Consider the following 26562-nt stretch of genomic DNA (forward strand, 5'->3'; position numbering starts at 1 on the left):
CTTCCACTTTGCTTCCTTTTTCTTCTTTCTTTTCCTGAGGTTTCCCAGTACTGCCGCGTCGCACATAACAATCGTTACACGACTTTATTCCATTTGGCACGATTAAAAATACAAATTGAATAAATAAAAACACACACAGCTGGCCAACAGGTAAAAACCATTCTTATGTGGGTCGTTATGCACATTATATGTGTTTTAATAATCCTAGATATTCCTAAAGATGTACTTCCTCATCCTCTCCTTGTCCACCAGCTATTCCCACGTTCTAAATCTTCCACTTTGCTTCCTTTTTCTACTTTCTTTTCCTGACGTTTCCCAGTACTGCCGCGTCGCACATAACAATTCCATTTGGCACGATTAAAAATACAAATTGAATAAATAAAAACACACACAGCTGGCCAACAGGTAAAAACCATTCTTATGTGGGTCGTTATGCCCATTATATGTGTTTTAATAAACATATATCCTTGGTTTTTCACTGATTTTAATAGGTTTTAGCATTTTTGCATATCAATGTCATTGATCAATGTCTTTTTTTACACGGTTTTGCACTGGAACCAATCTACGTGTAAAAGCAGAATTATGTACTACCAAATTGCCGAGATGCTTGGCTAAAGAGCGAAGAATTCAAGGCTTTGCAAGATCACTATCACAGACAAGCTTAGTCATGCAATAACAAAGAAGCACACAAGTGGAGTGAACTGTTTCATTCAACAACAAAAATAGACTTTGTCAATTTGCATGACAAAACTATGCTGCTTTGACTACCAATTGCCTAATTACATACCGACATAAAAGATGGCGCACCCTGTACTTGTACATACATACTTTTAAAATATTTTTATACCCTGTTACCGTTAGGTGTAACCAAATGTCTATTGACGAGTCCAGTAAACTGACTACAGCCCTTTGGCAGGAAAAATACTAAATCTTATTCCACTGTTCCAATGTGCCTGCTATCGTTTATATCTTTACGCCATTTCTTCCTATCATGTTTCTATTTATATATTAAGTGCGTATATGTACTAATCGTAAGGAAGCAATGCGAATACATTTATTTAATATCTTCAAAACATTTAAAAATGATGCATAATTTTAAATATGAGTAAATTTAAGCCACAAGATGTCAGGATTGAAACGAGTTCAATCGCAATGCGTCCTGTTCACAATGATACCACCGTGAGCCTGTTATTTGATGGGGAAGTGCTTCCAAAACACTCTACTGCAGAGTCCGATCAATTAGATGGCGCAGAATTCGGGGAAAATGCAACAGAACATAATAAAGATGACCTAAATATTTGCTGTAACAACTGTGATGAAGCTGAAAGCGGTTGTGAAGACGCAGGACATGAAAATAACAAAGTGACAACTTTGAACAATAAATTAAAAGAAGTGCACCTTGATTTTAAGAAACCCAATTTCACTATGACAGCTGGAACGGTGCTAAACTTTAATCAGAGCAGAAATTCTGAAGAAGATATAAAAACTCCGTACAATAAAAATAAAGGAACTTGCCAATTGAGTGAGCAGGCGATTCAGATAAACAAATTAGATGTCCAGAGTCTGACCAGTAAATACTTTAAAGCTAGTGACCCAAAATCTACAGAGTACCTGCAGGAGAGTGAAAACGTTAAGATACTTAAAGCAAAACCTACGTGGGATTATTCCAAGCAACTTCAGCTGACATTAAAAAAATCCCAGTCTCTTGACTTATACAACGGCGAAAACCTTTTTTTAAACTCCTGTCCTTATGTGGAGGCACATCTGCTACCAGAAATAAGTACACCTCGTACCACGAATATTAATAACCAATCTACTGCCTTTAAGCCTTCATCCAGTGAACACAAATTCAAAAGTGTTAATAAACCAGCTAGCCTAACAGAAGATGAAATCTACCATATGGCGGCTGAGAATATATGTGTGCCGCCACCACAAAGACCAAATGAAACTCCTAAATATAAACCTGTTGAGTCTCGGCCAATTTACCCAAATGTTCCATACAGTCCATATGGAAGCCCCTATGGCAGTCCTGGGTCTTGCCGTCGCAGGCCAGCCCTCCGCGAGTCACGAAGAGTCTCCATAGAAAAAACTGGTAGTTTTTTGCAATTAAACCAATACAAGCTCATGGATCAAATTGGACAGGTGATATGTCAATATTTTGTGGAATATCTCAAAAATGTACCAAAACAACATACTTTATCAGGGTTCTTATGGATTGGTAAAGTTGGCATATTCTGAGGAAGACTCTACGCATTATGCAATGAAGATACTCTCAAAGAGGCGCTTACTGCGACAAGCTGGGTTGATGAGGCGCGGTCCAAAGAAAGCGACTTCTCCGTTGGATCGAGTTTATAGGGAAATCGCAGTTCTGAAGAAACTTGATCATCCCAACATTGTTAAATTAGTGGAGGTCCTTGATGATCCGTTAGAAGACTCCCTTTACATGGTATTCGAGTTAGTTAAACAGGGAGAAGTTCTTAGTATTCCAACAGATAAACCATTGTCAGAGGAAAGATCGTGGTGTGTTTTTCGAGACGCGCTACTCGGACTAGAGTATTGTAAGTATGCATCAGTTTATGAAATAAATGCTTATATAATTATATTTTAATATGTTAAAATTTAAGTGAAGCAAAAATCAAACGCGATCGATTTTATACTCTGTATAAGAAATGTACAAGACTATATTAGGTTTCCGGAAGGTGGAAAATGTAACAGGCCTATCCGTCCGTACGATCACCTAGATCTCAGAGACAAATTTTGCACAAAGATACCTTATGTATGTACACTGTGCAATTTTGTGAAATTCGTGATTTTCCATAACTCCCGTAATTTTTAGAATTTCGAAGTGGTTATATGTCCATATGCCAAGTTTCATTATGATAGGCCGATTTAACAGGAAGGTATAGCCATAAATATATTAGCTGCTGCAGCGCTGCCCGCGGCTGTTGATGTTGCTGTTTGGTTGACTGCTAACATGCTTACACAGGCACGAATATACGAGCATAAACATACATACACTCACATAGACGCAGTGCTAAAGACACCAAATTTTTCCCAATATTCAGCTTCCTAGCTTTTGCCGTTTGGGCTGTACGCCAACGTTGGAGCATGTTTTCCCCCCTTTGGAGCTAGAATTTTCCAAATCCGCTTCTTATCGCCAACCTATACTATGAAAGGATACTTGAGTCCAATTTCAGCTTCCTAGCTTTTACCGTTTGGGCTATGTGCTAGAGCATCAAAACTATCGATAGTTGAATCCGTCGATACAATCAATAATTCCATCGAATGTGTCCGTATGCCAAGTTTCACTATGATAGACCGATTAAACAAGAAGTTATAGCCATAAATATATTTGCTGCTGCAGCGCTGCCCGCGGCTGTTGATGCTGGTGCTTTGGTTGACTGCACACATGTTTACACAGACACGAATAGATGCGAATAGGCATACATACACTCACACAGACGCAATTGCTATGTAAATGTGCAATTATACACCCTTTACGTGAGTTCGAATACCGAGAGAGGTAAAATCGATCAAATTTTTTTTTTTTTTTCTTAATTTTTTGTACTTTCTATAATTATTGTAAACATATGTACAGAGTATTTCAAAGTCGGGACACCCGACTTTAGCTTTTTTTGATTTCCTTTGTACTCCACTTGGGAGCTTAGGGCTACTACAAGGACATTTTTTCCAATCTTAACACTCTAACTTCTAGCCGTCCATCTGTCTGTGTCCCATGTGGTGTTGTTGTTTCTGGGAGAATTCCTGATACATCCGCCGCCAGGTTGCCGTCTTTTTTAGGTCTGCCGATCCCGTCTGCTTCCTTGGGGGTTCCAGCGCCATCCTTGACATCAAACATCGAAGTAGTGGGAGTCCTTTTTTGGATTCAGTTGTCTTGTAGTAGTTTCCATAATCATGAAGTTGTCAGTCGACCTGGTGATTGGCCAGATGCGACTTATCCCAGTGGTGGGGCTGCCACCTGTCGCCGCCGGGGAGAGACGTCTTGGGGGGTTTAACTATTGTGCAGTCCAGATAGCGTGGATGGATGTGTTTTTGGGTGGATAGATGACCACGACGTTGAAGGCATGAGTAGTTTAGGAGAGTTTTTCGAGAGGAGAAAATTTAGGTCATGCTCTCGCCATGAGTGGGGCTCGAACCCACGACCTCTTGTTTGGTGTGCGCATGCGCTATCCACTACGCCACCGAGGCCCCCAGCTTTTTTACTTTTTTTTTTTGCGCTCCTTTCTTGCTTAAAAATACCTTTTAAAACTATTAAAAATTTGGTTTTTTATTTATGGGAGTGGGTACAGGGTATTTTACTGTCGTGCTTTACTGTTCTGTCTTGTTTTCATAATAATGTCTTATGTCTTGTTCTTTAAAAGTGCACTATCAGAAAATCATCCATGCAGACATAAAGCCAGGAAATTTGCTCTTGACAGAGTGCGGCCATGTCAAAATCGCTGATCTGGGTGTGTGCAATGAGTTTCTTGGAGAAAATGCTGTAATGACTAATGGCTCAACTGCTGGAACTCCAGCGTTTAGAGCCCCGGAAACATTGGTATTAGGCCAGGTAATGAATTATTTTTTATGTTAACTCAGCCGATAAAATATCGTGTTACTCTTAGATGGTGTATTGTGGACGTGGAGCCGATATATGGGCGTTGGGAGCCACATTGTATGCCCTTGTTTTTGGAAACGTGCCTTTTCAAGCAACTTCCATACCTGCGCTGTATGAAAAAGTGAAAAATGATGATGTTGTCTTTCCATCAGAACCAAAAATAAGCCTCGAGCTGCGTCAATGTCTTATTCGTATGCTTGATAAAGATCCTGTTAAGCGAATAACTTTACCGGAACTAAAGGTTAGATTATATTAACATAGCTTTGTTTATAAGTTTACTAGCGTCCTGCCCCTGCTTCGCACGGGTATTTATACAAAAATTTTAAAAATTTTATATTTTATAACACACACACACTTAACACACATACACCCTTATTATAGCCTGTACCCAAAGGGTGAAAGGCTATACTATGTAGTTTTGTGCGCATGTATGTAAGACACAGAAGGAGGTGTGGCAGACCCCACAAAGCATATATATTATTGATCCGGATGACAAGACGAGTCGATATAGCCATGTCCGTCTGTCTGTATGAGCGCAAGGATCTCAGGAAGTACAAGAGCTAGAATAACCAAACTTGGTATCGAGGTTCCCCTAAGTCCTAGGCAGGTCAAGTTTATTTTTATAGCCTGTACCCAAAGGGTGAAAGGCTATACTAGTTTTGTGCGAATGTATGTAACACACAAAAGCAGGCGTGGCAGACCCCACAAAGTATATATATTCTTGATCAGGGTGACAAGCCGAGTCGATATAGCCATGTCCGTCCGTCGGTATGAGCGCAAGGATCTCAGAAGGTACAAGAGCTAGAATAACCAAACTCGGTATCCAGATTCCCATACGCCCTAGGCAGGTCAAGTTTATTTTTTTTATTCTGATACACCCCACCACTCCGCCGCAATTCGTGTTTTTTTCCATAACTCCCGTAGTTCTTGGAATTTTGAACTAAAACAAGTAGCTACATCCCGTTAGTGATTATGTGTCTGTATACCAAGTTTCATGATGATAGGTCAATTCTAAAGAAAGTTATAGCCATAAATAAAATCGCTGCCCATGCTCTGCTTGTACTGTTGTTGTTGCTGCTGCTTGGGTTCAACTTTGTGCTGCATACATACACGCATATAAATACGCAGAGACACGATTCTGATGTAAATGTATGCTGTTGAAACTGTACATGAACATGTCTTTAATTTAATTAATATATATTTTTTTTAATATTTAAAAATTTTTTTTTCATTTTTTCCTTTTTTGTGGGAGGTACAGGATATTTAAGAATTGAGCTTGCTCGACTTTAGCATTCTTTTCTTGTTTTATTCTATGAACGCAAGGATCTCAGCAAGTACAAGAGCTAGAATAACCAAACTCTGTATCCAGATTCTCCTGAGTCCGGGGAAAGGACGATTTGTTTTTTTTTTTTCTGATACACCCCACTACCCCGCAATTCCTGTTTTTCATAACCACTGTAATTCTTGGAATTTTGAACTCAAATTTGGAATATACCTCCAGTTAGTGATTATGTGTCCGTATGCCAAGTTTCAACATGATTGGTCAATTCTGAAGAAAGTTATAGCCATAAATAAAATCGCTGCCAGCAGCTCTGCCCGCAGCTCTTGTAAATATGTATTGAATAATTTGTATTTAATTTAATTAATATAATTGTTTAAAATTAATTAAAAATTCTTTCCTTTCTGGTGGGAGGTACAGGTTATTTAAGAGTTGAGCCTGCTTGACTTTAGCATTCCTTTCTTGTTTTTAATACATCCCCACTCCCCCGCTAGAAGTCATGTTATGTGTCCGTGTATACCAAGTTCCATCACGACAGGTCAATCACGAAAAGTGCCCACCGCTGTTGTTGTTTTTGCTGCTTTGGTTCAACTTTGTACTGCATTCATGCTCAGACACAGACACGCATAGACATAAAAACCCATAGACTCACATAGACACAATTCCTATGTAAATGTGCAGTTATCCAACCTTTAAATGTTTTTACTTTGTTTTTAATCATCTTAATTTTTAGTTCTTGTAATTCTTCTACACATATGTACAGAGTATTTCAAAGTTGGGACACCCGACTTGAGCTTCTCCACTTATTTTTCCCTACAGGTCAAGGTATTCAAAATTCTGAAAAATGCTAAACCCAAAATTAAGGATTGATTTCCGGATAGGGGACGTTTGAAATTTATTCAGATTAAATCAATTTTTAAAAGGACAGATCCATCCGGAAAAGGCAACACTGTCCACATTCCTCGAAAACACACGAAAAGGTTAAGATTTCCGAATTAAGCTTGTTTAATTATATTTTTAATTAATTAATAAGGGAGAACGAGAGTGCGCAGCCTATGCAAAGCAGGGACGAGCTTTTACAGCTCGCTCACTATAATGAGCGTGGATTTCGCACTCCCACTACCTGTAATTCTGCTTTGTGAGCATATGCTACCTTTTAATAATAATTTACGTTTTAGGTTTAATTCTTGGATTAATCGTTTTTTCGTTATTCGCTTTCTTGTAAATGTAAATGTAGTATCAATAGTGTGCAGATCATCGGTTAGTGCTCTTGATCGCTGTATAATGCGTCGGCGTATGATTGTTTTTTGGACTCCATGCGAGATAACTTCCATATTCCATATTCATATTCGGGTTCAAAGCAAAAGTCATAATTTATAAAAAGAAAATTAACTCACTTAATCTAGACAAGTTACAACTGAAAGGCGAACCTATTGTATACGTAAGGCAGGCAAATAATTTAGGGATAATCACTAATGACACACTATCGTGGCATAATAATGTTAATAATGCCGTAGGAAGAACGTATAGTGCACTTAGGCTTCTCTCTTTGACGCAGCATTTCATCCCGGCCAAACTCAAGCTCTTTATTGCTGAGACATACTTGATACCCTCATTATTTTATGGAGTAGAAATATTCGGAAACTGTGACCAAATAAAATATAGCCTTCAACAGCATTGCAAGATATGTCTTTGATATTAAAAGAAGAGAATCCATAACGGGATACGCGAAAAAAATTTTTAACCTGACCCTCAACTCTGGGATTAAACTTAGGACACTAATTTTTATGCATAGAATCATTACTCGAAAATACCCGAATTATTTGTATGACAAAATCTCATTTACCTCATCAAGAAGAACAGTTTGCATAAGATATAAATTATCTTGTTCCGAAAGACACTTTTTAATATTTGCTATTCGTCTGTGGAACGAGTTATAGAATAGAATTCAAGCGCACTTTCAAGAAAATTCATAAAGAAAAATAAAGTAAAGAGCACAATACCAACACTAATACATTTACACTCAGTAGGCAACACTGATTATACCGATAATAACAATAAAAAACAAGTGAAAAAGCTAAAGTCGGGTGTCCCGACTTTGAAATACTCTGTACATATGTTTACAATAATTATAGAAAATAAAAATAAAAAAAAAGGAAAAAAAAAAATTGGATCGATTTTACCTCTCTCGTTATTCGAACTCACGTAAAGGGTAATTACACATTTACATAGCAATTGCCTCTGTGTGAGTGTATGTATCTGTGTAAGCATTTTCGCAGTCAACCAAACAGCAACATCAACAACAGCCGCGGGCAGCGCTTGAGCAGCGCTGCAGCAGCAACTATATTTATGGCTATAACTTCTTGGTAAATCGGTCTATCATAGTGAAACTTGGCATACGGACACATAATTACTAACTGGAGGTATTCGAAATTCCAAGAATTACGGGAGTTAGAGAAAATTTGCGCATTTGCGGGGGAGAGGGGGGAGGGAGGGAAATTCCAAAACATACATTTTCTGCGTATTCGCACAAGGCATCTTGGACTAAAATTTGGTGTGCCTCGGTCTTATAGTCTCCGAGATATAGGCGATTATACGAATGGAAAATCGGGAAAACCCCCATAGGGGGGAAGTGGGGGGAAAATCAAAAAAATAAAACAAACTCGTATAGAATACACACATAACGCATCTTTGTGCAAAATTTGGTGTCTCTATCTCTTATAGTCTCTGAGATCCAGGTGTTCATACGGACGGACAGACGGACAGACAGAGCTAGATCGACTCGTCTTGTCACGCTGATCAAGACTATATATACTTTGTGAGGTCTGCCACGCCTCCTTCTGCCTGTTACATTTTTCAGCTCCCGCAAACCTAATATACTCTTGTACATTTCATGTACAGAGTATAAAAAAACCAAAACACTTTAAATGTATGTATAACTAAATGTATATAATAAAATTAGGTTAAGTAGGCTAATCAAATCACTTGAATTTTAATATCTAAGGAAATATAATTTTTGTGACTAGTGCATTAATTTATAAGAATCTTTCTTGTCGCACTAGGAATTAATAATAAATAATAATAATAAACAATATTGTACAATTAACTTATAATAAACAAGTAAAAAAGCTAAAGTCGGGTGTTCCGACTTTGAAATACTCTGTACATAAAAGGTGCGTTCCAAAGTAAACAGGACTTTTTGAATATAGAATCTCCTATCTTTATCGATTGTCCAGTGAGAATTTCATGACATTTCATCGAATGGAAGTGAAGTTATTGCGTTTTAAGTGTCAGTATGACATGTTATCGGTGCGAAAATGAACAAAGAGCCAACATTAAATTTTGTTTTAAAATTGGTAAAACTTTTATCGAAATGTTTCAATTGATGGAACAAGTTTATGGCGATGATTGCCCATCCCGTAGCAGAGTGCACGAGTGGTTTCAACGTTTTCAAAGTGGTCGAGAGGACATAAATGACGATCAACATGTGGGCCAATCAAAATTCGTGATCACCGAAAACTCCATCGAAACTGTGCGTGAATTCATCAAAAATCAGCCGAAATCATCATTTAAATTGATGGAAATGGAATTGAACATCTCCAAAACATCGATTTATCGCATTTTGACCGAACATTTGGGCTTACGAAAGGTGTGTGCACGGTTTGTTCCGCACAAATTGAATGACGACCAAAAATTGCTCTCATCGATCGACGCTTGTTACCGATTATTTGACCAAAAATCACATTTTAACCATTAACCACTCGCCGTATTCTCCTGATATGGCACCGTGCGACTTCTACCTTTTCGGAAAAATGCATTTGCCCATGAAAGGAAAGCGTTATGCAGACGTAGAGGCCATTCAAACGGCTTGCACCGGCATACTGGCGGCCATACCAGCCAACGAGCTAAAAGACTCGTTCGACATGCTTTTAGATCGTGCAAAAAGCTGTATTGAAGCAGGAGACTATTTTGAATAAAATAAATTGATTTTTTTTTAAAAGTGCTGTTTTCTTTGGAACACACCTTGTATGTTTAGAATAATTATAGAAATTAAAACAAGAGAGAACGCTACAGTCGAGCAAGCCCGACAGTAAAATAACCTGTGCTCCACAAAAAAGGAAAATTAAAAAAAAAAAATTAAATCAAATTATTTAAAAAAAATTGAATTAATTAATTAAATTAATAAAGAAAATTTATTTAATACATACATAGAAGACATGTTTATGTTCAGTTTTAACAGCATACATTTCCATCACGTGTCTATGCGTGTTTATATGCGTGTATGTATGCAGCACAAAGTTGAACCAAAGCAGCAACAACAACAGCTGCCGTCAGAGCTGCAGGCATCGCATGAGCAGCGATTTTATTTATGGCTATAACTTTCTTCAGAATTGACCTATCATGATGAAACTTGGAACACGAACACATTAGCACTAACTGGACGTAACTACCAAAATTCCAAGAATTACGGAATTTATAAAAAAAAGTAAAAACGCTAAAATCGGTTGTCCCGACTTTGAAATACTCCGTACATATGTTTACAATAATTATAGAAAATTGAAAAAATTAAGAACATTAAAAAACAAGAAAGGAATGCTAAAGTCGAGCAGGCTCAACTCTTAAATACCCTGTACCACCCCACAAAAAAGTAATTAAATTAATTTAATTAAATTAATTAATTAATTAATTTAATTAACTAAATTAAATATAAAATATTCCATGCATGCATACATACATTTACATCAGAATCGTGCCTTATGCGTGTTTGTGTACTTGTACATATGTATGTATGTGTGCATTGGGCCTGGTTATATGGCTATAACTTTCTTTCTGATCATTCTATCATAATGAAACTTGGTATACGGACACATAATAACTAACTGGGGTATTTGCAATATTTTAGTTCGAAATTCCAAGAATTACGGGAGTTAGAGAAAATCGCAATTGCGGTGGAGAGGGGAGAGGGAGGGAAATTCCAAAATATACAATTTCTGCGTATTCACATAAGGCATCTTGGACTAAAATTTGGTGTTCCTAGGTCTTATAGTCTCTTAGATATAGGCGATTATACGAATGGAAAATCGGGAAAACCCCCATAGGGGGGAAGTGGTGTCTCTATCTCTTGTAGTCTCTGAGATCTGTGGTAGAAAAATAAATTGATTTTCAGGAGCTCCGACCCGTGATAGGTCAACATACCGTAAAACATTGCTTTCGTATGTGGATCCCTACTAATTCGAAGGCTTGGCCTTGGGACTACCGGAAATTTAAGCCATATAAATGATCAAATGGGATCATCGGTATCCTCGTTATATGAGCTAGTTGACCAGTTGCTGGGACGTTGATAATAGTTGCTACACTTAAATTTTCCTGCAATTCCTTAATAATCAGCGTTGTCCCATTGCACATGCTTGGAAGGCTTTAATTTCTCAAAAGCATGATTGCAATTCCGAATTCTACCGTCAATTCATGTGGCGGCAATCCAGAAGGGCTTAGTGAATTTAAATGTCTTCAATATTAATCACGGTGTCGATCGATTTGTAATTATACTCTGTACATGAAATGTACAGAAGTATATTAGGTTTGCGGGAGCTGAAAAATGTAACAGGCAGAAGGAGGCGTGGCAGACCCCACAAAGTATATATATTCTTGATCAGCATGACGAGACGAGTCGATCTAGCCCTGGCTATCTGTCTGTCCGTCTGTCCGTCCGTATGAACACCTGGATCTCAGAGACTAAGAGATAGAGACACCAAATTTTGCACAAAGATGCGTTATGTGTGTATTCTATACGAGTTTGTTTTATTTTTTTGATTTTCTCCCCCACTTCCCCCCTATGGGGGTTTTCCCGATTTTCCATTCGTATAATCGCCTATATCTAAGAGACTATAAGACCTAGGAACACCAAATTTTAGTCCAAGATGCCTTATGTGAATACGCAGAAATTGTATATTTTGGAATTTCCCTCCCTCTCCCCTCTCCACCGCAATTGCGATTTTCTCTAACTCCCGTAATTCTTGGAATTTCGAACTAACTAAAAATTTTGGAAATACCCCCAGTTGGTTATTATGTGTCCGTATGCCAAGTTTCACTATGATAGACCGATTTAACGAGAAGTTATAGCCATAAATATATTTGCTGCTGCAGCGCTGCTCAAGCGCTGCCCGCGGCTGTTGTTGATGCTGGTGTTTGGTTGACTGCACACATGTTTACACAGACACGAATAGATGCGCATAGGCATACATACACTCACACAGACGCAATTGCTATGTAAATGTGCAATTATAAACCCTTTACGTGAGTTCGAATACCGAGAAAGGTAAAATCGATCAAAAATTTTTTTTTTATTTGCTTAATTTTTTTTATTTTCTATAATTATTGTAAACATATGTACAGAGTATTTCAAAGTCGGGACACCCGCGTTTAGCTTTTTTACTTGTTTTTTATTTGGCTGGGGCTTTTGAATAATATTGCCTTAATATTTAAGGTGACAACGTTTCGAGGATGATTATGAACTAACAGCATGCTATTCAGGTGTTTTTTAAGGTTATTTTTTTACACCTTTGGTTACTGGCGTTTTGGCGTTTTAGTAAGGATTCCATTCTTTCTTTTAGTGTAGCTAGATAGTGTAGCTTCCCAACAGTGAAAGAATCCATTAAATCGGTCCAGTAGATTCGGAGCCTTTTCAATTCAAACAAACAAACAATCAAATCTTTCCTCTTTATAATATTAATATAGATAACAAAATACTCGCTATAAATTTACTTAACAAATTAATATTTTAGATGAACGATTGGGTAACAGCTTGTGGAACCTGTCCATTACCAACTGAAGATGAAAACTGCCGCTTAGTGCAAGTCGATGACGAGGACATAAACTCTGTCGTGCGTAGCATTCCAAAACTTGACACACTTATATTAATAAAAACAATGCTAAAAAATCATTCGTTCGGGAATCCTTTTATGAGAGCTATCTCCGGCAGAGCTCCTCAAAGAGGCGGATCCCGTTTGGAACGATTTATTCGGGCTGGTAGATCAAATTCGGCACCTGGTCAGGTATGTACAAAAAAACCTACCATAAAAATATGTAATATGTATACCAATTATAGGCATCAATTCCTGGACATGGAGGTACCACCGGACTTGCAGAACGTTGTTCAAAGCAAAAATAAAGGATAGTCGATGTTTAAAAATAAACTCAAATAACATTAAAATTATATTCCTTAATATTAAGATATATTGAATATGTTGAATCTGCAAAAGGATAAGTTACTAAAAGGGCAAGTCAATGCAAAATTGCACCAATATTTTATTGGTGCAAATTTGTGAAATACTCCGGGAGAAGAAGAGCAGACCTCTCAAGCTATATACATGTATGCGCGACCAGCTTGGCAAGATCATTCGATATAAGTAGTTATTTTCTTTAAGTCAAGTCTAATTTTGAAATGCCACTCCCAAAAGAAATTTAAAACTACATTGACTGGCCTTTCTCTTTCAGGACCTGTTATATTTAACCCTGCTTTGATTAAAGGTACATACAGATACATACACACATATATATACGCTGCGAATAAATTCTATCGAGAATATGCATATAAATAAAAATAAAATATTGTTATATTTTATTTCATTTATTTTGGTTTATATTTTACGATATTTTTATTTTAAAATAAAACTGTTATTATTTAAGAGTCTTGTCGTGCTTGTTTTCAGCATATTGGTTTTAAATACAAAAAAAATGCTTTTTAACAGCATTTTATCAACGTTTTTTGGCAACAGAGCACTTAATTGGCCGATTCAATTTAATAAAGCATGAAAACAAGTTTAGATTTCAATTGTTTTTTAATATATACATAATTCTACGGAAAAATTTTTTTATATTCATTAATTTATGAAGCCAAAATAAACAAGTGAAGAAGCTAAAGTCGGGTGTTCCGCCTTTGATATACCGTGTACATTTGTGTAGAATAATTAAACAAACTAAAACAAGAAAGGAATGCTAAAGTACTCTAAAATACACTGTACCACCCAACAAAAATAATAAAATTAAAAACTATATATTCGAAAAATTAAGTGAAACAAGAAAGGAATGCTAAAGTCGAGCAAGATCAACTCTTAAATACCCTGTACCTCCCAAAAATAAAAATATATTTACAAAATTAATTTTAATAAATTATATGAATTAAATTAGGTACAAATTATTCAATACATACATACAAAAGTAGAGACATATTCAACAGTAAAACATTTACATCAGAATCGTGAACCAAAGCAGCAACAACAACAACAGCTGCGAGCAGAGTTTCGGCAGAGACTATGTTTATAACTGTGGCTATAACTTCAGAATATGCATCAAAAAAATAACAAACTTGATCTGCATAGGGCTTAGGGGAACCTGGATACCAAGTTTGGCAATTCTAGCTCTTGTATCATTTGAGCTCCTTTTTATCCCACAGACGGACGTACGGACAGACGGACACGGCTATATCGCCTCGTCACACTAATCAATAATATACATATATACTTTTGTAAGTCTGCCACGCTTCCTTCTGTGTGTTACATACATTCAACCACAGCAGCGACATCAACAACTGCTACGGGCAGTGCTTGAGCAGAGATAACTTATATGGCTATAACTTCCTTTAAAACCGGCCTATCATGATGACTTAGCATTCGGACTCATAATCACTAACTGAAGGTATTTGCCAAATTCCAGTTCTAAATTCCAAGACTTACGGGAATTATGGAAAATCAGCAATTGTAGTGGAGAGGGGGATGGAGGGAAATTAATTGTTATACCATGTACCCAAAGAGTGAAAGGGTATACTAGCTTTGTGCGAATGTATGTAAGAGACAGAAGGAGGCATGGCAGTCCTCACAAAATATATATATTATTGATCAGGGTGACAAGCCGAGTCTATATAGCCATGTCCGTCCGTCTGTATGAAGGCAAGGATCTCAGAAAGTATAACAGCTAGAATATCCAAATTTGGTATCTAGATTCTCCTAAGTCCGAGAAAGGACGAGTTAGTGCAATTTTTTCCATAACTCCCGTAATTTTTGGAATTTCAAACTAAAAGTTGGTAACTACATCCAGTTAGTGATTATGTGTCCGTATGTTAGTTTCATCATGATTGGTCATACATACACGCATATAAACACACAGAGACACGATTCTGATGTAAATTGTACATAAACACTTATTTATGTATGCATGTGTTAAATTTTTATGCTCTGTACATGAAATATACAACAGGCAAAAGGATGCGTGGCAGTCCCCACAAAGTATATATATTCTTGATCAGTATGACAAGACAAGTCGATCTATGTCTGTCTGTCCGTCCGTATGAACACCTGGATCTCAGAGACTATAAGAGCTAGAGACACCAAATTTTGCACAAAGATGCCTTATGTATGTACGCTGTGCAAGTTTTTTTTTTTTTTTTTTTTTGATTTTCCCCCCCACTTTCCACATTTCCATTCGCATAATCGGAGACTATAAGGCCTACGGACACCAAATATTAGTCCCAGATGCCTTATGTGAATACGCAGAAAATGTGTATTTTGGAATTTCCCTCTCTCCCCCTTTTCCGCCGCAAATCGTAACTCCCGTAATTCTAAGACTTTCGAACTTAAACTTTGCAAATACCTCCATTTAGTTATTATAAATCCAAATGCTAAGTTTCATCATGATAGACCGATTTAACAGGAAGTTATAGCCATATATGTACATAAGACCAAGTAGTTCCCGCAGCTGTTGTTACTGCTTTGCTCAGGCACACGAGACATACACAGACACACACAAATACACACATACACGCATAATTATTCTACACATATGTACAGAGTATTTCAAAGTCGGGATACCCGACTTTAGCTTCTCTACTGGTTTATATATAATTTAATAAAATTTTAAAAAATAATTTTTTAATTTCCTTTTTTGTGGAGAGTATAGTACAGGGTAGGTTTACTATCGGACTTGCTCGACTGTAACGTTCTATATTGTTATAGCCTGTACCCAAAGGGTGAAAGGCTATACTAGTTTTGTGCGAATATATGTAACACATGTCCGTCTGTCCGTCCGTCTGCATGAGCACAAGGATCTCAGAAGGTACAAGAGCTAGAATTACCAAACTTGGTATCCAGATTCCCCTAAGCCCTAGGCAGGTCAAGTTTATTTTTTTATTCTGATACACCCCCCCCCCACTCCCCCGCAATTCGTGTATTTTTTATAACTTCCGTAATTCTTGGAATTTGGAAATCAGTTTTAGTAGTTACGTCCAGTTAGTGCTTATGTGTCCGTATGCCGAATTTCATCATGATAGGTCAATTCTGAAGAAAGTTATAGCCATAAATAAAATCGCTGCTCATGCTCTGCTTGCAGCTCTGCCCGCATCTGTTGTTGTTGCTGCTTTGGTTCAACTTTGTGCTACATACATACACGCATATAAATACAAATAGACACGTGATGTAAATGTAAAACTGTACATAAACAATTCTTCTATGTATGTATTAAATAAATGTTCTTAATTAATTTAATAAATTAATTTAATTTTTTTTATATATCTTTTTTAATTTTTCTTTTTTGTGGGGAGTACAGGCTATTTTACTGTCGGGCTTGCTCGACTGTAGCGTTCTATGTTGTTTTTAAATTCATTTTTAAAAAATTACAAAAATTTTGTCCTCTTTTTTGGGGATGGGTACAGGGTATTTTACTGTCGGGCTTGACCGACTAAAGGTTAGTTTAGTTAGTTAGTCTAGTTATACTTTGTAAATGAAATATACAAGAGTGTGTACATTAGGTTTGCACGAGCTGAAAAATGTAACAGGCAGAAGGAGATGAGGCAGACCCCACAAAATATATATGTATAGTATATTCTTGATCAGTATGACAAGACAAGTCGATCTATGTCTGTCTGTCCGTCCGTATGAACACCTGGATCTCAGATACTATAAGAGCTAGAGACACCAAACGCCGTTTGTTTAATAACCTATATCTCGGAGACCATATAACCTAGGGACACAAAATTCGTATTTTATAATTTCCCTCCATCCCCCTCTCCACTACAATTGCTAATTTTCCATAATTCCCGTAAGTCTTGGAATTTAGATCTGAAATTTGGCAAATACCTTCAGTTAGTGATTATGAGTCCGTATGCTAAGTCATCATGATAGGCCGATTTTAAAGGAAGTTATAGCCATATAAGTTATCTCTGCTCAGGCACTGCCCGTAGCAGTTGTTGTTGTCGCTGATGTGGTTGAATGTATGTAACACACAGAAGGAGGCGTGGCAGACTCCCAAAAGTATATGTGTATATTTTTGATTAGTGTGACGAGTCGATATAGCCGTGTCCGTCTGTCCGTACGTCCGTCTGTGTGATAGAAAGGAGCTCAGAAGATACAAGAGCTAGAATTACCAAACTTGGTATCCAGGTTCCCGTAAGCCCTATGCAGATCAAGTTTGTTTTTTTATTCTGATTCACCCATCCCTCACAATTCTTGTTTTTTTTTTGCCGTAATTCATGGAATTTTGAAATCATGTATTTCCATTTTTAAATTTTTCCCTTTTTGTTGGGAGGTACAGGGTATTTTAGAGTTGAGCTCGTTCGACTTTAGCATTCTTTTCTTGCTTTTTTTTGTGGGAGTGGGTATAGGGTATTTTAGTGTCGGGCTTGCTCGACTGTAGCATTCTCTCTTGTATTTGATCAAAGCAAAAAAACTGGAGGAAATGCAATGTCTTCATTTTAAATTTGCATGTATTGGCGCAAACCTAAAGTAACTAAGAGGACGAATTTGAATGTATTTGTAGTTAAACGGCATTCGTTCAGTTTGAATCAACACAATGGCTAATTACGATTTTTCATTTAATTTTTTTGCGTTCTTTCTTCCAGTTTCAGTTACGCTCTCCCTTGCACTTTTAGAGTATACAAGTATTACAAGAACCTTTTTGAAATCCACAAAGTAACGGTTTTAGTTTCTGTATTTTTTGCAGTTGTTTCGTCTTGTAAAGATAAAATTTTGCTTTGGAATATTTTACAGATTTATTTAGTATTGTATTCATTTATTCAGCATTGAATTTACATATTGGTAACTATTCCCCTAATCAGCAAACGGTGGTGATTTATAAATGAAACTATTCTTACCAAACCAAATACTTTACATAAATATAAAACTATTTATTTATATACCAAATAGGGGTAAGCTTACGGTACAATGCTCTGCTTTTACCAACACATCAATATATGCAGAGATGTCATGTTATTTGCTTACTTTATCGTCAAAAGCAACAAAAAAAGAACACGTTTCATCCTGCGGCTTATAAACCTTGGTATATCTGCCTTAAATTACTATACTATAGAATCAGAGTATTAGATGGATTGGACTTTTATTGATAAAGCAATATTTAACAAGAATTAAATATTAAAGTTGTACGGACCCGACTCATATAAAATTGTTCCCACTTTTAAAAGGAATATAAATTCGAAAAAGAGCGCTTTGGACAGGACCAAAAATGGGATGATGTTGATTTATATACATACTATGTTACTTATATAAATTTGTGAAGTCACCTTAAACTGGTTATTATTACTTTAGGGCAGTTCTACATTTACGCTTACATTCTTAATAACAAATAAAGAGCATGACCCACTACCAATTGCCTTATACAAAAAAATATATAAAAATATCTTTTAAACTAATTTGTTTTTTTAAATAACGAAATGAAAAGAACAAAATTAAAACAAAAAATGTTTAAACACATGTCTACACGTACAGCATACAGTATATATCAGCAACACCAACAGTAGCTCTTGGCTCAGCATGGGCAGAGATTGCTTTTATGGCTATAACTTCATTCAGAATTTCTATGAATTAGAAATTATTGGCATTAACCAGATGTGATTATCAAATTTTGGATCTAACAGCTGCAAAATTACCGGAGTTATTTAAAAACAAAAGCTGATCCTGCTTAGGGGAAATATACGTACCAAGATTGATTCTAGCTTTTATTCATTTAGACGGGCATGACTAAGTCGACTCGTCGTTATTTCACAGTCATGATTACTAGAAAGTATCGCGCTTTATTTGAACGCAAAACATAACCTGAAGAATATATTAATAGTTTCTTCTACAAATAATCTCTAAGAACTACAAATAATAATAAATAATATATCCGAAAATGAGATTCACCTTTTACTTTGACTGTTATTGACTTTATCCACGTACTACTACGTATCTAACTCTTATTGCTTAATTAATCTGCTGTAGCTTGTACGTTTAGGGAAAATATTGTGAAAAATGTTGCTGTTTCTTGAATACATACTCAAATAACCCGATGATAAATCATTGGCTTTAATATTCTCCCAATTTGTAACTTAGAAGACTTTATAAAAGCTATATAGTTTTATTTTGAATCAAAATAAAGTGCACTCCGCGAACCAATTATAAACGCAAGTCTTAAGCGAAGTTTTCAAATACTATATATATTAATATTGATGTATAAAGAATAACGCACATTTTTATTATAGTTGGAAAGTTGGTGTTTGTTTTAAAAAGAGCACATACCTACCTGTATGTATGAGAAAGTCGGGTATGTTTTAAGTCGAGTTTTTTCCTAAGTGAATTTAATTTGGGACCATTAAGATGTTAAAACTTAACAACGAAATCGCTAATTCTAAAAATTACATATTTTTTATTTAACTGATGTGATTATAAAAATTAAAATTCATCATAATTACTCAAGTAGTACAATAAACATTTAAGTTTATTGAGCGAGCAGACTGGACGAGAAAATGCATTTGGAACCTAACGCCAACATAAATAATTTAGAATGTGAATAAGTGTCGCTGTTAGGGACCTATTATTATCTACCCAAGTAGCACGTATGCATGTATTCTGCGCTGCTACTTAATACGTAAAAGACATTCAAACAAAGAAATTATTTTGCAACTGCAACATTTATTTATTCGTCTTATGTAGGTGTGTATTTATATAATAACCATGCGTGGCCACTTTTTTTTATTTTAATATTGAATATTCACATTAGAATTTTACTTATGCCTATATTTATCATGCCGGATGTCTGTATTTATAGGATACAACTAAAAACATAAAAGCAGTTATAGATTAATTATATTATTTTTACTATGATTTTAAGTGGTATAATTTTAAGGAATTACTAATTAACTAATATTAACAAAAATTTTGTTTGACTAAAATATGTACATTTGTGTTCAAATTTGTTTATTCAAACTCGTTTTCGAAAATAACCTTGTATATTCCAAAACATAAATAAATAATCATACGTGTGTATGTGTACTATATATTTTCTCGTTTAATTAAGCGTTCCTCTGCAACCTTGAGCCCCGCAAAGGCATGGAATCTTTTCGTCCTCTAACGGAAATTTATAGTCATATGTTATTTCTTCATTAACCCCAATAGGTTGCTTTGAATATATAACAATCTTTTTCTCCGATTCAATTGTGATAACCTTAGCATAACAGTTGGGCTAAAATGGGAAAAAAAAAATTATTTAAAATAAATTTCCGAAATATTGACAATCATCACGCATTTTACTCACATTGCAACTGTGATTAATAAATCGCGCCAAGTTACCACATTTTGTTGCGTCAATAATGGTTTCCATGTCAATTCGGAATAGATAGGAGCTTCCAATGCCAATCGCCTCGTATTTTGTCTCCCTTAAATCAGCAACAATCGGTCGAATCATTTGACCGACATATTCGATAACCATTTCATCTGCTGCTATTGGTTCCATCGCAAACAGCCCCCAATCATGTATGGCAGATTTGGCAAACTTGAGTTGTTTTTTTCGAAACTTGAGCTGGTTAAACTTCAATAACTCGGACTCAGCCATTGAGCCAAAAGCGGTTAGAAGGCGCCTCTGATTTGAGCGCGCTTCCCGCGATATTCCTTGCATTTTGGAGATAAGCTTATTATGATGGTGATTAGTAAGAGCAGTTGGCTCATCGCAGCGATCTTCGTTGCGTGCGTCGTCTAAGTTGGCCTTTGTATGGTGATACTTGTGTTTCGCTTTTTCTCGAACGTCCAGTTTGTAATATCCTTCCGTTCTGGCACAACCAGTTTTATGGCGCAACAGATCATCATCCTTTTTACGCTTTTTAGGAGGAGGCGGCCAGAACGTCCTATCCGTCGTGCAGTGATCCACCCAATGCGTATTGTTAAGAAACATCCTAAAATTGGAAAATATTGCATTTTAGTAAAGACATTTAAAATATATCTACAAGTATATACCTTTACTATAAAGAATACATATTTGAACAACAACTAAAAATGAAATGCCAGAGTGTAAGCCAGAGTGCCATTCTTTTTCTTTTTAAATGTTTTTAAAATTGTTTAGTATTACGTCTAAATTTAAACAAACTATGTACGTCTATTGATGTGCGTTGTCAATTGGCCAAATTTGCATCGGGTTTTCTGCTTTTGCGTGCAATACAGAGTTGAGCCAATGCGGCTACAACAAAAGTAGCTGCTAGCAGAGCATGGACAGGTGTTACATTTAAGCAATAACTTCAGTTGACCTATCACCACAAATGCCAAGGCATTTTCTTTAAAATTCGTTTCATTAAATATTTAATGAGGATAAGTTCGATAGAAAAGTTATTTTTTACTACACATATTATTGTCTGGCTTTGAAGTGTGTGCTCACGTTGGGCTTATTTATCCTTGGCGGGATATACCCATTTTTTAACTTTAATATATAAGCTAAATTGTATATACTTAAGAAAATTGATCCACTTACGCATAGGGCTCCTTCTGCAAATGCTCAATGTAACTTGTCTTTACGTATTTTATGTCTTCAGCATCGATGCCTTTCGTGAGGAATGCATAAAGGATAACCATTTCCTCATTTTGATCACGTAAATCATACATTTCGTAAGGGACAAAGTTTGCTATTTGCCGAGCTACTTCCGCTGCGGAATCTCTTAACTCTGTTTTTATTTTTGCATTTGATCGACGTGTCACAGACTCCTTCCTTCGTTTTTGAATACGTGCTGGTTCTTTACGAGGCCTACCTGGACCAGGTCTAGATGCCTGTTGGACGTTAGTATTATGTATGTCGTTTTCAGATGCTCTTTCCTTCTTAACATCTAACATTACAGACGAACCACTATTTGGAAGAATAGCCTGAGCTTGCGGAGGCAGTGAATAGCAGTGCTCCAGTGCCACTTGACTGGCTTGAGACACTTGACTAGATCCGCTGTCGGAAGAGGCGGGTGACTGCTTTCCTTTGTTAATTTGATTACTATCAACCAATGGAGACGATGGAGTTTTTCCATTTACTAATGTGTTAGGATTAACTTCATTTGCAAAAATATCGGCATTTTTATGACATTTTTCTTGATCTTCGTTTAGATCTGTTTGGTTGTTCTTTTGAATATCAATGTCTTTGTTCTTAACAGTGTTAGTCTTCCCCTTGCTCACACTATACGAGAGTACATCGTCAACAAAATTATTTAATAATTTCACACCAGGTGTAGGAGGGGGTTTAGAAATATCAGGAGTTTCAGGCATTCCAACACATGCTGAGCTCACAATATCTAGTTTTAGGTCAGATTTTGAACTTTCAGTGATCTGGTGTAGTTTCTTTTGCTGCTCTTCTAAGAATTCACGTTCAATCTGAGCCATGTACTCGGTATTTCTACGTCTCCTTTCTTGATATTCACGTTCTTCATCGGAGTCGCTGTAAATGCGATCATATTCAAATTGTGATTTGCACTTTCTTTTATCGTTACATTCTTCGACAGTCTCCTCATTGTAATCTGGAGGGGGAACTGGTGTAGGTGATCGTCGAGATTCTTCATCGGTCTTATCGGCTGATTTGAGCATTGAGTTATGTTTTGATTCTAGATCCCCCAAACTACTATCTTTGCTGATATCTTCAAGGTCTGAAGGTATCGATGAAATCATATGATTGGCTCGGTTTAAAGGTATTACATCAGCTTTTGCCTTTCTATAATCCTCCTCATCCGTGTCGGAGTAAATATCCATTTTATTTGTCCGCTCATTCTCAATTGTATTAGCAAACAATTTATCCTCTTCTTCAGAGTCTGAATACAAGTTTCGTAGATTACTTCGTGGCGGGTGTGGCTTGCGTGATCGGTTCTCACTGCTATCATCACTACTCCTTTCATTTTCAGCTTCATCGTCTTCATCTGCGTCATTGTCACTAGTAGACGATGAAGATGAAGACGAAGAAAAAAAACTGGATGCACTTCCCTTTCGTTGTGATTGGATGTTGTCTTGGTGCTTGGTACTTTCCTTTTCGTAATTGCAGCTTTTTAGTTTGGTACCAGGAGCATCCGAGTTTCCCATGTTGGAGTCTTCCTTTTCCGAATCAGAACATTGAACCATTTCTTCTTGGTCACTGAGATCCTTTTCTGCTCCACTTTTTTGGTTGGGAGCAGGACTAGCATGCTTACGAACGCGACGGAAAGAAGGCATCTTTGGCATTGTGGCCCTGATCCCAATGCCAGAAAAGGACTGAAAATCTGATATAATTCGTTGCGTATTGATAAGCTGATTGATATCAGGAGGCTTTTCACGACTGGTATTTTTATCAAGATTTACAGATGTTGGGACGATGGATTTATCTATGGATGAAAACTGTTTAGAACGGGCCTTTGTCGTTTGCTCGTCCCACCAAGCTTCAAAGCTTTTGAAAGCCGTTGTTTCAATCATGCGTTTGTTTACATCTCGCTTCAGAATTTGTTTTAATTCATCAACAATGCAGTCCATAACTTTTCTTACATTTTGTTTTACCTCGTCATTCTGACTGGTCTGCAAGTGTTGACAACCATAGGCTTGGACGTAAGGATTTAAACTGAATGCATCAGAAGGTACTATTCCCGACAAGTACGGTGATTGGATGTAGTTAGTGTTTGACATATAGCCTCCCGATAATGCTGAGTTTACTGTCATTGATGAAGCGTAGTGTCCGTATGAAGAGTTCTGGTAATAGTAATTATTTTGATCTCCTGGTTGAGGATAAATATATGAGACTACTTTCGTCAATACAGATGAATTTGGTTGATCTATTAATTTTGGAGATGCGTTTGTTGATTCCTCGTGTGAAGATAAGCTGGACAGTGACATATTGTCATCCATAATTTGCTCCGACTGATCTTTGGAAACAATAAGACTCGTAGTTTCTTTTTTGACTAAAATATCATCGTCACTTGAAATGTCGCTAGCATCATGTTGCTGCAAAGCTAAAGTTTTGTTAATTTCTTGTATTTGTTTGCATTTATTCGTAAATGCTGCATCTCTTTGCACATATGGGTTTTCCACCTCATCAACTTTTACTTTATCAGTATCTGAATCACTGCTATCCATTTGTAGAAAAGGTGGTGCATTCCCAAATGTTTTGCCTTTAAATATTAAAGCGATACGGGTATCTAAGTCTACATTTCCCGAGTCTGTATCTTTCACAGAGCCGCTCATCGGTTTCTTAATTTTTAATGTACTTGGAATTTGTAACTTTTTGCATGAAGAAGAGTTTTGGCTTGGAGCCTTTTTATTAAGAGTTTCGCGGGGTGCTTGAGGTTCATCCCAGTTTTCTTCTTCTTCCGGTGGTGGAGGCGGTGGTGGCTGTGGCAAAGAATTGGGCTGTGGGGCAATCCAGGATCTGTGTGAGCTAGACCAGGTTTGAATACGATCTGACATTGTGTAACTATAGCTACTATATCCATAGGCATCGTCTTGTGATAAACTAGACACAGGGGTTTCCGCATAATATGAGTTCGATTTTGAACATCCACCTTTAATCTCATTGTATTCGCGACTTAAGTACCGCTTAGAGTACTTTGATGATACAGCGTCTTTATGTTCAATTTTATTTGGTCGATCTCGGTCCCGTTCCCGATAATCTTGTTCTCGCGATGAGCTTAAACGATAGTCTCTTGACTCTCTTAACTGATCGCGAGGCCGATCTCTTAAGCTATTGCGATCTCGAAACTTATCGCGTTCCCTTGACCGTAAATAGTTTCCTGATCTGACGTCGCGATCCCTTTCTCTACTGTTGAACAGTCTGTCTCTGTTGGGCTCTGGGCTTTTTTCCCGAGAGCGCCGACTATGGTAGTGTCGATCGTGACGAAGAGAGGATGTGTATTTATCGCGTGTTCCATGTTCCCGCTCATACGGCTTTTCAATAGATCGATTTTTTAAATAACGATCATGATCGCGTTCCCATTTACGATCATGTTCTCCGAATTCCGTACCTTTGTGATACAAATCATAGTCAATGCTGCTAAACTTTTTCATTCCATTTAGCTCTTTGTAATCATGGCCATATTCACCCTGTATAGCTACCTGCTTCGTTGTTTGGTGAGAAATGGTTGGGACAATTGGTTTTGGAGCCATGGGATTCGTCAAATTATCAATAGTTTTCTTTAACACGGTACCAAATGGATCGCAAAAAACATTCAAAATCTGAGACAGAAAAATAATTATTCAAAAATCAAAAACTCAAGATTGAGTTGAAACCTTCAAACTACACACCTTTCCCATAACAGACTTTTGATTATATTTTTCGACAAATTGGCGCGCTCCTTTTGTGCTCTCGAAAACAATGCGCGCAACACCGAGGTGTTTGTTCGTCATCGGGTGATGGTAAATGTTTATTTCATCAACCGAACCACACTTTTCCAACATATTTGATAAGAACTGCTTATCAATGTTGTCGTTTAAGTTGATCACTGTTACTTCAGTTGCTGGTGGTTGTCCTACGTAGTTGGAATCTATCACAAGCCTGCATAAGAAATGTCGCCGTTTGATATTTGATGTATATTTAGCTATCGAGCTGCTTACCGAGGCACAAGTAATGCAACAGGCTCAACAGGTCTGGCACGTATTCGAATCAGTGGATTTCGTGGGTCCCGTGGCGTAATTGTTGGGTAAGTTGGGTCTCCAGGCACAATTCCATCGTAACGGTATAACTTGGCACCACATTTTATCAGCTGCGGATCCGCTAATAATTTAAAATTTCGCGGTGTCTTCGATGGCGGAACGGATGTATTACAATTGCTGTCACGAGTAATCGTACTCGGAATTGAAATGAATTCTAACTCTTCCGCAGCTCCACTGCCGTTCATCATAGAATTTGCAGATGTGCGTAAGTAATTACCACTACCATCCATGTTTGCAGCCTTTCAGTACGTCCAAAGAATCTTTCTAAAAATTAAATGGTAATAATTAAAATATATTATATTATATAAATAACATATTTTACTTGATTGTTAACCGTTAGCGGTTTCGCCTTACAATCATTTTACTTAAACAGAGCCTCTCCGGTGATACGGCGGGCTTAGGACTAAGCATTATCAATCGTACATAGAACGAAATATGATAGTGTAAATGCCGTAGCAATAATTGTGAAACAGTAATCCATCTACGCCTGCTTTGTCTCAATATCAAAACTTACGAAGAAACAATAATAATGCGCTTAACGTTGATACTTAAACGACTTTAATATATACAAATGCAAATCGAAGCATGTATAATATACACATAAAACGAGGCTGTGATAGGGATGGGAATCCCCAATCGCTGTCGATAAATATGAATTTTTTGCGAAGCATGAGCATGTTAAGGTATCGTCAAGAATCACATGGATTTTGGTGCCTGGTCTG

General features: G+C 36.9%; 2 protein-coding genes across 4 annotated transcripts; one reads left to right on the plus strand and one right to left on the minus strand.

The window, feature by feature from the left end:
- Positions 1 to 1058: 1058 nt before the first annotated feature.
- Positions 1059 to 13120, plus strand: LOC115621302 (calcium/calmodulin-dependent protein kinase kinase 1). Of its 2 annotated transcripts, XM_030514912.1 has the most exons (6): positions 1070 to 2142; positions 2204 to 2558; positions 4383 to 4570; positions 4626 to 4859; positions 12680 to 12949; positions 13003 to 13120. In XM_030514912.1, exons 1-6 carry the CDS (start codon positions 1102 to 1104, stop codon positions 13063 to 13065), a joined length of 2151 nt encoding a protein of 716 aa, XP_030370772.1. In that variant the 5' UTR covers positions 1070 to 1101; the 3' UTR covers positions 13066 to 13120. The 2 variants fall into 2 exon arrangements, with proteins under 2 accessions (XP_030370774.1, XP_030370772.1); XM_030514914.1 differs by lacking the exons at positions 4383 to 4570; positions 4626 to 4859; positions 13003 to 13120 and having other exon boundaries at positions 1059 to 2142; positions 12680 to 12873.
- A 6709-nt stretch (positions 13121 to 19829) lies between these two features.
- Positions 19830 to 26413, minus strand: LOC115620589 (histone-lysine N-methyltransferase SETD1). 2 transcript variants are annotated; one of them, XM_030513899.1, is made up of 7 exons: positions 26355 to 26413; positions 26163 to 26243; positions 25742 to 26104; positions 25433 to 25682; positions 21675 to 25363; positions 20472 to 21105; positions 19830 to 20399 (listed from the first exon to the last, which is right to left on the minus strand). In XM_030513899.1, exons 3-7 carry the CDS (start codon positions 26068 to 26070, stop codon positions 20226 to 20228), a joined length of 5076 nt encoding a protein of 1691 aa, XP_030369759.1. In that variant the 5' UTR covers positions 26071 to 26104; positions 26163 to 26243; positions 26355 to 26413; the 3' UTR covers positions 19830 to 20225. The 2 variants fall into 2 exon arrangements, with proteins under 2 accessions (XP_030369759.1, XP_030369758.1); XM_030513898.1 differs by lacking the exon at positions 26355 to 26413 and having other exon boundaries at positions 26163 to 26320.
- Between the last annotated feature and the right edge of the window lie 149 nt (positions 26414 to 26562).

This window comes from Scaptodrosophila lebanonensis, unplaced genomic scaffold, assembly GCF_003285725.1.
Source record: "Scaptodrosophila lebanonensis strain 11010-0011.00,11010-0021.00 unplaced genomic scaffold, SlebRS2 tig00000024-arrow-pilon, whole genome shotgun sequence".
Classification (NCBI taxonomy): Eukaryota; Metazoa; Arthropoda; class Insecta; order Diptera; family Drosophilidae; genus Scaptodrosophila; species Scaptodrosophila lebanonensis.

What these genes read in the sequence shown, in the direction of transcription:
- LOC115621302 (XM_030514912.1), top strand. Translation starts at nt 1,102, where the DNA reads ATGAGTAAATTTAAGCCACAAGATGTCAGGATTGAAACGAGTTCAATC. An exon ending in GCTACTCGGACTAGAGTATT is followed by an intron (nt 2,559 to 4,382) that starts GTAAGTATGCAT and finishes GTTCTTTAAAAG; the next exon opens with TGCACTATCAGAAAATCATC. An exon ending in CAAATTCGGCACCTGGTCAG is followed by an intron (nt 12,950 to 13,002) that starts GTATGTACAAAA and finishes TACCAATTATAG; the next exon opens with GCATCAATTCCTGGACATGG.
- LOC115620589 (XM_030513899.1), bottom strand. Translation starts at nt 26,070, where the DNA reads ATGGATGGTAGTGGTAATTACTTACGCACATCTGCAAATTCTATGATG. An exon ending in AAAAGTCTGTTATGGGAAAG is followed by an intron (nt 25,364 to 25,432) that starts GTGTGTAGTTTG and finishes TTTCTGTCTCAG; the next exon opens with ATTTTGAATGTTTTTTGCGA. An exon ending in TTATTAATCACAGTTGCAAT is followed by an intron (nt 20,400 to 20,471) that starts GTGAGTAAAATG and finishes TTCCCATTTTAG; the next exon opens with CCCAACTGTTATGCTAAGGT.